General features: G+C 46.9%; 1 protein-coding gene across 3 annotated transcripts in view; it reads left to right on the top strand.

Annotated features, from left to right (window-relative positions):
* The window catches only part of LOC118509614 (putative mediator of RNA polymerase II transcription subunit 26), a 52,895-nt gene extending 40,323 nt beyond the window's left edge, over positions 1 to 12,572 (top strand). For 2 of the 3 annotated variants that reach the window (XM_036050438.1, XM_036050439.1), the window contains exon 6: positions 1,436 to 8,377. In XM_036050438.1, the coding sequence (XP_035906331.1) occupies positions 1,436 to 2,895 (1,460 nt within the window). In that variant the 3' untranslated portion in view covers positions 2,896 to 8,377. Of the gene's footprint in view, positions 1 to 1,435; positions 8,378 to 8,602; positions 9,604 to 9,684 lie in introns of those variants that run through there. The other variant, XM_036050440.1, reaches the window with a different exon arrangement.
* The last annotated feature ends 233 nt before the right edge of the window (positions 12,573 to 12,805 follow it).

The following is a 12,805-nucleotide window of genomic DNA, read 5'->3' as shown; positions in this document are numbered from 1 at the left end:
TGTTGGTGCAACGAAAGAGGAGACAGAGAGAGCTCGGGTATTATGAACAAAAAAAAAACGCATTAAAAGATGAAAAAATGGAATCAAATCAACAAACAAAAAAAAATAACAATATGATGAAAAACAACGCGATATTGCGAGCATATTTATGTGCTGCACCCGCGGCTAATAAACCATGCGTGAAAATCGAACAGAAGCGATACCTGTATTTATTTGTTTTTTATTTAATTTTACACTCGAATCTATTACTGGAAGCGTGACATTGTACGGACGAATTGTAAAGCAGTCAATAAGTTAAAAAAAAGGAGAAACGAAACAGACAAAAAGCAGAAATAGTGGTAGAAAACAAAACGGTCGGAAGAGTCCAATGTATTATTTCCGCGCGGTTTGATCGAGCGAGTCCTACTGCTATTTGATCCTTTTATTAGCAACCGTTAACCTTATCGTTATCGTGCACGTTAATTTTCTTTTTTCCTTCCCGATTCGGTTTGTTGTGTTTGCTACTACTGTTGTTCTTTCAATTTTGGATTCTATCACTCCCGGTACAAGTAGTTTACTTGTTTTTTTTCTTTTCTATTTTATATACATATTTTTCCTAGCGTATCGTTTGTGTACCGTTTGGTTCGTTCTGTTTGTTTATTTTCTTTTCCTGCTTACGGTAGAGCAAAAGCATGTACAAAATGAATAGAATTCCGGAACCGAATAAAGTTTTCTTGGTAGTTTAGCAAACTTCTGCTGTGGTTTAATATTTTTGATCTAAGTCAATACAATTGTTATAGCTATTTTTTTAAATATTACGAAAGTAAAATTCGTTTTACGTTAAAGGTATAAAGTTTTTAATTTTTAATGTCACGTTTATCTCTTTATTCTGTTTAGTTAACGGTTCTGCTGATCTTCGTTTTCGATTCTTGTTTTTAAACTTTAAAACAATTTTTTTTAATGATTAAACCACGTGGCATTCGGTAAAATTTATATTTTAGCATTAGCTTTTTTTTGTTCCGTTTAACATGACCAAACAGAGAAGCCCAAACGGTTATACGCACGGTTTGAGACCCCCCATTTCCTTCCACTGTTGCTACTGTTTTGCTACTACTTTTACTACAGAAAACCCATACACTCACTCACACAAGTGGCGTGAATCTGCATTTTTTTTCTCGTTCCCTTTTCCCCGGGATATGAACAGCTTTCATTTGTTTACTGATATTGTATCAAAGGAACAAAAAAAAAGAAGAAAATGAGTACCACAAAAAAAGAACCTTTAATCTCTTGTCTTGTATGAGCTTCATGAAGTTGGTAAAAGGAAAAAGCAAAATGGCGAAGCGAAAGGAGAGAAGAGGAGTAAAGAAGATAGAAAGGACAGAATGCGCGCGTTTCGAAAATTAAATAGAAAACAAATAAATAATCAAAGCTCTCTTGTTCCCTTTTCCGTTCCCAGGTGGGCAATGGACGGTAATCGATACGAATTATTCGCGGTTTGGCCTTGCGCCGTGTCAGACGAATTTAGGACTGCAGCAACAGCAGCAACAACAGCAGCAACAGCAGCAGCAACAACAGCAACAGCATCAACATCAGCAGCAGGTCCAGCAACAGCAGCATCATCAGCAAACGAATCAGCAACAACAGCACCAGGGTGATAGTCAAGGTTTAAGCAGTGCCGGCAATGGTGCAAACAGTGCGGCCAACGGTGGTGCGCCGGGCAGTGGAACGGGCGGGACGGGCAGCGGAAACAATGGTGGACTTGCGAACGCGTCCAACACCAACTCGAACGCCACGACGCCGCAACCGACGACACCGGTACAAATCTATCAGCATCCGTTCTCGCCCCAGATCATATCGGTCAACCCGAACAATATGGTTAACAGCTACCAATCGTCGAACCTGTCCACACCGACGTCCCCCCAAACGGGCAGCGATCAAGCGACGGGGCTTGTGTACAGTACGGGCACGCCGAATCAATCACCGCTCGGTGCGACGCCGACCGGTGCGTCTGGCGGTACGAATGCCAGCGGGAATGGCAACGGTGGAACGGGTACGGGCGGTGGCAACAATGGTGGTACGGCCGGTGGTGGCAATGGTGCAACGGCGGTCGGCGCTGGGGGCGGCGGTGGCGCTGGTGGAGCAGGCAACGGAGCAGCCGGTGGAGCGGCCGGAGCGGGTGCAGCCGGAACCGGCACCGGAACGGTGCAGCCGGTCAAGCGAAAACGGTCCGTCAATCCGCAGGGTGATGAAAACTTTCTGCGAGCGCTCGAAGCGGTCCGGTTCGGTGGTATCGGTTTCTGCAAAGCCGCCCGCCTGTACGGGGTAAACAATCGAACGCTGTGGTTAGAGTATAAGAAGCGCGGTTACCCGATCAGCCGGCCGAGCATCAAGAATCGCATCAAGCTGGAACCGAACATATCACCACCGCCGACGGCCACCACTCCGCCCGGCGATGAGAACGCCTCGATGGAGCACTACGATACGGCCCTTTCTTCCCCTGCGCTTAATATGTCCCTGCAGCAGCAGCAGCAGCAGCAACAGCAGCAGCAGCAACAGCAGCAGGTCCAGCAACATCAAGCGAGCCAGCAGCAGCAGCAGCAGCAGCAAGTCACTGCGGCACAGCAAACCCAACACCAGCAGCAGCAAGCGCAGCAACAGCAGGGCAACGATACGACGAATGCTGCTGCAGCAGCGGCTGCCGCCGCCGTCGTGGCGGCCTCATCCACCACCCCACTGATGTGTCCCCCGCACGGTCATCCGATGGGTGTGATGGGTTTCCTCGATACGCGGCACGTCGACTTTACGACCACGGCCAGCCTGCATCAGATGACCCGCCAGCGGTATCCGGATACGGCTACGGTGAACATGAATACGGGCGCGGTGAACCTGCAGGGTCTCAACTTTAACTCCATGTAAGGGGACGGGTGGCTTCGTGTTGTGACCGTGAGCAATAATGGGGTTGGTGATGTTGGTGGCGGTGGTGGTGGTGACGCTGGTGGAGGTGATTCTGGTGCCATCCTATCGCTCGGTGGCTGTCACACGACGGAGGTGACAGAAACCTGAGACCAACCACTCTGCCCCCTTTCAGTGCACGGTGCGCAGCAACTGAAGCCACAGGGAATGTGTAATTGCTAAGGCTGTAAGAGACTTTGAGTATTGTACATAGTGAGGAGGGTCCGCGTCCTACTGTCCTTGTTCTTTTCCGATCGCTTCTGGCCGTGTTCCTATGTAACGTGGAAAGTACGATCAATACGATGAGATCATTGTATTTCCGTGCAAGAATAAGTTTCTTCTCAGCAATTCTCTACTGTACGTTATGTGCATGTTTTTGTAGCCATATTTGCACCTTTCGTTTTGTTTCGTTCCAAAATGGAGCATATACAATTTCCCTTTTACTGATGGGATATTTTCCATCTGGACGTAATAGCTCCGTGTTCAATTTAGTTCCTAATCGTGACGAATCTTTCCCCGGTGCTCGAAGAGCGCTCTGCGTTGTGCTATATGGCAGTTGTACAGGATACCTATGACAAAGCCCAAAAAAATTCCAGAATCGTTCGAATAGATCAAAACTGTCCCCTTTCCCCCCGTTCGCATGTGTGTATCTGTGTATGTATTTTTCTTTAAAGGAGTTTAAAATCTTCTTAGACACCCAACTTGGGCGACATGGGATTCTTAACTCTCCTCGAACCCTCCACGGGCTTACTTCGCGGTATTACTTCATGGGAGGGGCAGCGCTGTGGCACTCAGTGCGCATTTACTGTCTTTCTGTCTGAAACGTGCTAGCAACTAAACGCTTTTGCACGAACAACACTGAAGTTCGCTCACGTACAGAAACATTCACTTTACGCACAACACTTTACACGTAACACTTATGCACGGCCATTCTGCAGGTCCTCCCTCCACCTTTTCTGCAACTTCGTCAGTATCAGACGCAACGTCGTTGAGGTGGCTTCCCACTGATCACTACTTTGTAGCATCAGCTGTACCAGGTTGAAGCGCGTCACCTCCATACCACACAGGTTGTTCAGCTGTTGACGCTCTTCTCGGAATCTTGGGCCACTGAACATTACATGTTTCGCCGTCTCCAGTTCCGAAGGGCACGCAGGATATGTGAAAAGGACCATTGCTGTTGCCCTTGTAGCTCTTCTGTCCACTCCAGTGAGAGGTTCCCCCGTACCATGCCCGCAATCACACACACACTGCTTCGTAGGATATAGTGCAACACGCATGACCAAGCGACTGGGCACCCTTCTAACGGCGTTTTGGTGCTGCTTTTCATTGAGTATATGCGCCCAAACTGGAGCAGCGTATCTCAACACTGATACCGCTACGTCGGCATGAAGACGATGGACAGTGCAAGTCGGGGTCCCCCTATATTTGGCGTGAATGCCGCCAGTGCGTTTGAGGTTTTGCGTAGCCTTCTTGCAGACCTCCTCTAGGTGCTCCTTAAACTTTAGTCGGTCGTCGATAATGACTGCAAGGTACTTCAGGCTCCTGGTGGACTCAATGTGTTCGGCACCTCCTTGGCTGCTGATGAGTATGAACTCCGTTTTCGCGTGTGCAATAATAACAAACTTCGCTGATTTCATCCATTCGTCAATACTACCATCCTTGGCTATCATTTCGATATCCGCAATAGACTCGCCTGTGACTGTCAGGGCGATTTTGTCAGCGTAGCCGGTAAGCTGGGCTCCTGGAGGAAGTGGCAGGGTTAATACCTCGTTGTACATAATGCTCCACTGAGTGGGACCACGTACTGATCCCTGTAGGACACCTGCTCTTCATCTTAATTCCATCCTCCGTGTCGTATTGCGGCTTGCGTCCTTCAAGGTAGCTCCTCAGCACAGCTCCTCATGGGCAGCGCTCGATAGGTTCATGGGTTTTTGCTTTGTCCATTGTCATTTTGAACGCAAACCACCCCTATGGCTTCTGAGCTTCTGCTGCACATAGTTGGAGAAAGTGTCGCCGAGTGCTCACCTTTCTTTCAAAGAGAGATTTCTTCTTCAAAAGAGAGATTTCTCTTTTCAAGTCGGATCGGACTGCTCGGGCATCTCTCAGGCTCTACTTTTCTGCGGGCTGTCATGTAATCTGATCAGCTTTGCAATCGACGAATTCTACCAGTAAACTGGAGCACGGGTACGCCGGGGTGGTTTCCTTTGGGACAGGGCAGCTACCAGGACTAGAGCATTCCCCACAACCGCCAAATGTAAACGCCTCCTTAAACATTTCTTCGTTAAACATTTGGCTTGAAAGCCTGAGCAACAGCGTTAGCGTCCTCACGGTCGACTAGCTTCCCGAGTTACCTGGCCAATCCGGTGGGCCTTTGTTTTACTGATGGAGTAGGTTGAAGAGGCCACGCCAACGATGAAACCTGGGTCAAAATGGCCTCTCTGGGTTGAATCGCGGCCAGCAGTACATGACATCTGTTATACCGCCTGGTCTGGGTCCGGGCTCGCTTGTACGTCGTCTTCACCCTGAGGGGGGTTTCCACAACTCAAATAATAGGTTCCCCCCGTACGTGCCTTCCAGAAGCTCTTCGAGAAGGCAGCTTGGTACGAAATAGTACGGTAGGCACTAGCAACATGCGAGGCCAATCGTCAATACAGCTTACGAACAGCTCGTTTAAACTGCTTCTCTGACTTAGCTTGGAGGCGCCTTGTGCTGCGGCTGGGCCCACATATGTTTGTGTGGGATGAATGACTTCAATCCGTTTGCGGTCTGCATAGTCTTAATGTATGATCATCTTCTAGATGATAGATGACCAAGAACTGATTCCTGTGGAACTCCATGGAATGCTGTAATGTTGGTCGTTTTAACCCCCGACGTCCGTTTCATACTGCAGCATGCGGCCCAGGAGTAGGTAACTCCTCAGTACCCTGCACAAATACAGGGGAAAGCCTTCACGCTCTCCAACGCATCTGCCATCGACCATCCGTTCCGGGTCGATCAGGGATCTTAAGTATCCTGTCGACTGTAATCGGTTCAGATACGATATTTGGAACACTGGAGATGTGAAGCTCAGCACCGATGGTGGGTTGTGTGTCGGGAACAGTTGTTTGATAAGACACTGAAGCTTAACGGTTCATACAACGCTCGACAGGTTCAAGGGGGGGGGGGGTTTCCTTTTTCTCTCGAGGAAGTACTTCCTTTGATTGGCTTGTATTTCCCACTTCAGATTCGAGCTGGTCGCAACTCAAAGGCAGCTTTCAAATGTTGCTTGGTTGTCGGACGCAGTACAACGCAGTAGTACGTGTACTGTTCTTAGCCTCCTGATGACAACGTCAGCCCTCTCCCCTGTACAACTACCTGCCTGGCAATACGACCTCTCTCCTACTTGGTAGCCATTTGCCGTGTCGAGTGCTGTTTAAATCTGACCGTTGGTCTCTGACCTGGCGTGATGGTCTTCATCATCTGCGTAAGTCAATCCTCCTTTCTAGTGGGTATCTCCTGGGCAGAATTCTTCTCCTTTTGGCTGCCACACGGCACGCTCTTCTCTCTCGGCTTCTTCCATGTGTATATGTGTGTATGAGTGTGCGTGTACGTGTGTGCATGTATGTTTGTGCGTGTTTCTTGTACGTTGTATGTGTGTAAGGCAAGTGATCACTTACGTGTAAAATATTATTTATGTTTGTCATTCTAAACGGGGGCTAGAACCGAGAGACTTGATTCGAATGGGTGGGAAACGCTTAACCGGACAGATGAGCCCGGTATAAAGCGTGTGAGAGTGTATAGTCGCGAGTGAAAAATATCGTGTTTCCAAACAAAACATCATGATGTATTTAAGCATTAAAGAAGTCAAGTGTAAACATTTTCAAAATCCAGCTCCACAGCTCCGAGGATGCTGAAGGAAGCAAAATAAACAAAAAAAACTTAAGCAAAAGGATAGATGTAATATTAGTGGTAGTAATAGTAGTAAGTAGTGATTACAATGAACATAATGGAGTAGCGAATAGAGATGAAAAGAAAAAGGGCAAGGCAGGCAAGCAAATGAAAACCCAAGCTGATGCAGATAAAAAAAAGGCTCTGGAAAGCGGAAAAACGAGCGAAAGTGTCGAACAAGGCGAAAGGAATGAAAGCAGTCAAGAAGAAGAAGAAGCAGAAAATAAAACGAAAACCCGTTGTATAGTAAAATAAATCCAAATCCAAATGGGAGAAATAGTATTTTTGTTAACTCTTTTTTAGCCAGTTTATACGTGTATATTTGTGAGGTGTTTGATAAAGTGTGAACCCCAGTTCATACGCCTCACCAATAAAGTCAGTCTTGCTAAATTAAGAGTTAAGGGTAAGATCGAGTGAAAACGATCAAACGAAAGCAAACACACACACACACACACACACAAAATCATAACGGTCATTGCTGGGCGTGAGTTTATGGACAAGTAGTCAACTAATCATGCACACCTACAATAGTAAAACACGAGCAAGAAGACACATATTCACACAATCGATAATGCTAGCGGGCAGACAGAAGAAATGATACACAGACACACACAAAACTGAAGTGGAAAAAGGAAAAACGGGAAAACACAAGAAAACAAACAGGTGAAAACAAATATCATTCAAAAGCATTTTGTGACGAAACAAAAAGACATTTACAGTGGCATACAGTCGGGGCGGACTTTGAGCAACACACACAAACAAAATGGCAAGAGCTGTGTAAGTAAGATAAGACAAGAATGCAAAAAACTGAGAGAAAACGTTTGTATAAATCAATAGACCACTGGTAAGTTTATTGTAATATATAAGTGAAATACACGTACACAGTCAAACAAACAAAACGGGAGTAGTTGAACGTGGGGAAACAAAAACAGGAAATCAGCCCCGACTCTCCACGCTCCGGTGTGGTGGAAAGGTGCGCATAGTCAAAGGGGAGGGGATGTGGGAAAAAAAAAACAATTTAATCCTAATTTAAATTGATTGGTGGTAAGAAGGTCCTGTGGAAAGAAGCAATACCACACACACCACCACAAACATACGCGAGAAGAGCAAACAAAATGGTGTCGAGTCAAAGCAGTAAACTAAAGCAGTAAACAAAACATGAGGCCATTCTCCGTATCAGTTTGTTTAAGAAACACAGTGTGTACACAAAACAAAAAGATAAAAAAACGGAAAGCGAAAGTGAGAGAGAGAGAGTGGGAAAAGTAATAAAACAAACACAAACATACCAGAGAACAATCCATTAAGCAACAGCAAAAGCAGAACAAAAACGAGCAAAATGAGGAAAAGGAAGAAAATGAAGACGAAAAAAAAAACGGAACGACTACACAAGTACAGGACAGCATGAATCGCTAGAAGAGAAACAAACACACAACATACACACGTTCTGTGAAGTAAATAAGTATTTACTTATGTGAGTAATTTAAATAAATTGAAGCAAACTGAAGTATGTGTCTCTTTACATCTGTTGTTGTTGCTGTTGCTGTTTTTTGTTATAGTTTTTTACCGATGTTTTAACATTTAACAAGAGGCTGAATTAACTCTTTCCATCCTGCTTTTCCTTTAATTTCCAAATGTTTTTCTTCCTTTTTCATTACTCCAATTTTTACTCCAAAAACGGACAGATTTATTATTCTTTTTTCTATTTCATTCTTTTGCTCTCTCTCTCGCTTTTTCCTCTCGCTAGTGGCTGACATGGCACGTATGGCGCTTGGGTTAGTGCCCGGTCAGTCGTCCTCGTCGACGTCGAGCGGTGCATCCGAATCGTCCACCGGTACCGGAAGCCTCGGCAGCAGCGAACAGTCCGGCACTTCTGCAACACCCGTCGGTCACATCGTGAGTGCGCCGGTGGCGAAGCGCGGCCGGTTGCTGATACGCCAGCAGCGCATCAAGAAGGAAAGCGATTCGTCCTCGACCGGCCAGCAACCGTACGAACCGGACACACCGTCGGATGACAACAGTCCGACGGCCCAGTACGGGCACCAGCATCTGTTGACCGTGCCGTCGCACCATCGCTTCGAGCGCCAGGTGTCCGAACCGATCCTGCCCCTATCGTCGTCCATCTCCGTCATCGGTGGACCGATCGGGTCGTCGGGCGAAAGCCGTCCGGGGGCTGCGGGTGGTGTGGGCGATCGGTCGTCGCACGGCGCCCACTTGCTATCCGTGCCCACCGCCCAGCAACCGTACCTGGTGAAGCAACATTCGCATCCGCTGCTGCCGAGTCAAACGTCCGCCGGCAGCCACCACGGAGCCGGAGGCAGTACGGGCGGAACGTTTGAGCCACTGCAAACGTACACCCTGCAGCGGCAGCTCTCCCATCCCGGCACGGGACAGCGCGGTAGCTCGACGCCCCTGACGCTGGTCACGAGTAGCAGTGGATCGACGCACTACCTAACACCCTCCTCCTCGCTGAAGACGGACTCGGACGAGGAAGGTGCCGGTACGCCGACGAGTGCCGTTCCAACGATTCAGCTACAGTCGAGCATCGAGCGTACCGGTTCCGGTCCGACGGTAGTGATCGTACCGGCGGCCGAACCCGCTACCGTACCAACGATCGGCACGCCCGTTAGTGTCGTTAGCAATGCCGGTGAAAAGCAGCCCAATCCTACCACCACCATCACGTCCGCACCGACCAGTACAATCCGGGTGAAGGGTGAAGAACTTTCCCGGTCGATATCAACTCCATTGGTAAGGGATGCCGCTAAATGGCAAGCGAGCGGTGCGAGCGACCAGCAGCCATCTAAATTCCCCCCCCCTTTTCCTTTGCAGACCTCATCCCGCTCGTCCGACATACCGGGGTTGGATAATCCACGGTCGAGCCATTGTCCGGTAGTGCGGGAAGGGCCGGCCCTCGGCTGCAACTTCTGCTGGAACACGATCGATGCGCACGGGCGTATCTTGCGCCGCAAAACCAAGTACCACTGTCCGGAATGTCAGACCAATCTGTGCATCGTGCCCTGCTTCCAGGAGTACCACGAGCGGCAGTCGGCCGAAAATCCAACCCCCACCAACGACAGTGGTGGTGGTGGCGGTGGGACAAAGTCAAGCTTGCGGCACTACGCCAAATCGGGCTCGATGTAATAGTGGAGCGCGTACAACATTTGTTTGGAACATTGGTACAAAACGGATTCCGGTCTGCCGGGTTAGAATTTTGCAGGCACTAGCGCGTCCTCGAAGCGTGTAGCCATTTTTTTTTTTCATTGGGAGAACAATACCCTTTCTGTGGTTCGATTCTCAACAATTGTGTACTTGGTAGGATGTTAAAGTGGTGTTGTTTTTTGCTACGATGTTAAGCATATGTGTGTGTGTGTTTACGTATGTATGTGTGTGTGCGTTGTTAATGATAATCGCCCTTTCAGATGACTATTGTGGAGATACATCCCAACGAATGCATATTGATGTTATGTAAGCATGTTTTTAGCAAGTAGGCTATGGCCAACTTCTGTGCAAAAGGGCGAAAGGGATCTTGCTGTTTGTCTTGCTGTGTGTGCGTGTGCGTGTGTGTGGTCAGGTTTGTGAAAGGAATAAGAGTTGCCAGTTCAGAAGATGCGCCAACGGGGGCGGACATCTTTTTTGTCTCTGATGATCTTGTCTATAGATCCAAGAGATTGTGTTTGTACGAGTGGCTTATCCTTGCGCCCCACTTGTGCGCTTATACTCAAATCCCGTTGTCAGGGGAACAGTTACCAACGCACGACTGTGCAAACGATGTAGCCACATGTGTCCGGGTGCATTCATATCGTGTTTAGCGATTGGCCGTGCTGCTCTGTCCACAGAGCACTGTATTAGATTCACCCCGGCTGGGATGCTGACCGGCGTTCCGGAAGTGTTATTAGTGTGTTAGTGGTAGTAGTTAGCAGTAGGTAGTAATGTGCCCGTGTATTTCGTACTAGTGCTTTTGGACGAAAAAAATGAATATCTCGAACTCGGAAGGAAGAACTTTTACGCCGTCGTACCACAATAGTTGTTGATGTCTGTAGTGTTAAATGGATGAATGTGAAATTAAGAACTCAAAAGCGAGCGAGAAAGAGAGAGAGAGAGAAAAAAAGAGTAAGAAACCCCCTATACATATACCGTAAACAAATATACGATATATACCACATATACATATTCATATATATATGCCGACGTGTGCTATGTGCTGCGTGACACGTTTGCACATGAATAAATCTAACTATTTTTACCATTTAATAGAACAGTACCTGACAAAATTTGAATGCATTGTGCGGACGTGCAAATGTATGCGTGTGTGTATATATGTGCGTATGTGTGTGTGCGCGTGTCTGTAAGAAATACAGGAGATTGTTGCAAAACGTGCTGATGAAGGGCGTGCGGTTTGTCTACGCGTATCATTCATTCTTATCACCCGGTAACGATCCAGCTAGGAGGATTAAGTGTTAAGTAAGAGGACAGCCATGTTGCTGGCCCACCAACCGCTGTCCTCGGTGTCCTCGCAACCGCGTACACACTAGGACTGTGTTGGATATTTTTATAAACGATTTTGAAAAGCGAAATTCTTTAGGGCACCACACCACGCACAATGCAGCGCGCACTCATTCATCCTTCTGGGTCCCGGGTCCTGAAGATTTGTTGGTTCACAACAGAAACAGAACGTGGCTGGTCGTTGCTGTACTATTAGCTATCAGTTTCAATATGTATTGAGTGTACTGTATTGAGTGTGAGTGTGGTTTACAGAACGTACAAATTTTTCGTCCATACTAAATACAGAACGATAACAAGTGGGAGTAAAGGCTTGGCAAAAAGCAAATAGAGCTAAATGAGTATATATATACATACACACACAGACACACACAAAATACAAGCCATCAGATTGAGGTTAACTATCGAGCGAGCGGGACGAAACTGATGCTAATGTATACATATGAATTGCAAGTGAGATAACAAATTAAGAAACATATTGTAATCGGGGAAACAGACGGAGCGAATTAACCGATAGCGCTTAGAGCGATCCGAATTTGGATTGTGCCGGGTGTTGGTGTAGATTCAACAGTTGGTTTCCTCGTCCCAGCATTGCGGAGCTTTAGAAGAAATACCTGCTAATGTAAACCGCGAATCATACGCCGAGATAGATTTGAACGGACGCTTAAATGGATAGATGACCAACCTATATATATACACACACACAGAACTGCATATGCTGTTACCAACCCCTTCCGGAATGATGCTTTTAACGTTAGACCACACCCGCGCACTAATGCAAATGTCCGTAGAACTGTACGCTGAACAAGTAGCGAGCAAAACCCTATTTTTGTACCCTGTGAGAATACTAGGAAAGATGTGATCTTTTTACGTTGTTTGAATGATGTGACCGATCAACATAGCACACATCGGCAGGGAAGTTGTAGAGTGAAAAAGACTCTCTCTCTCTCTCACTCTTGTAGACCGGGTGTTTTAATCTGACTATAAAACAATTGAAATCATCTGTTCCCAAGCAAATAAAAGCCCCGGGGGGGAAATGAAACATAAGAACAGCAGCATTCGTATGGTTGGGATTTGGTTTCTTGGTGGAGCAGAACGTTATTATGTGTGTATTTGTGTAGCCACGTGCTAGAGGGATGCGCCTCCACCGGCGAGAGCTGGCACGTAATAAACTGACGGTTTACAGTGGAACTATGGAATGAATGATTCGGTCCGAAGGGGGTCGTGTGTGTGTTTTATTACTTATACAAAGAGAAAAAATATTTTACATACAGTACCTAGCAAAGCTGAGAAACACACTTCTTTCTGTTTTGATAAAAAAAAAACCTTAGGTGGTCTTATTCTATTGTCCTGCACTGTATTTCAGTAGATTGGGGTTTAAGAGTGTTTTTTTGTAAGATGTCATATACAAAACTTCTTCTTCTCGAGAGGTCTCAGGTCTGCCATAGCT

Source organism: Anopheles stephensi, chromosome 3, assembly GCF_013141755.1.
Source record: "Anopheles stephensi strain Indian chromosome 3, UCI_ANSTEP_V1.0, whole genome shotgun sequence".
Lineage (NCBI taxonomy): Eukaryota > Metazoa > Arthropoda > Insecta > Diptera > Culicidae > Anopheles > Anopheles stephensi.
This window is presented reverse-complemented; position numbering and strand designations above follow the sequence as displayed.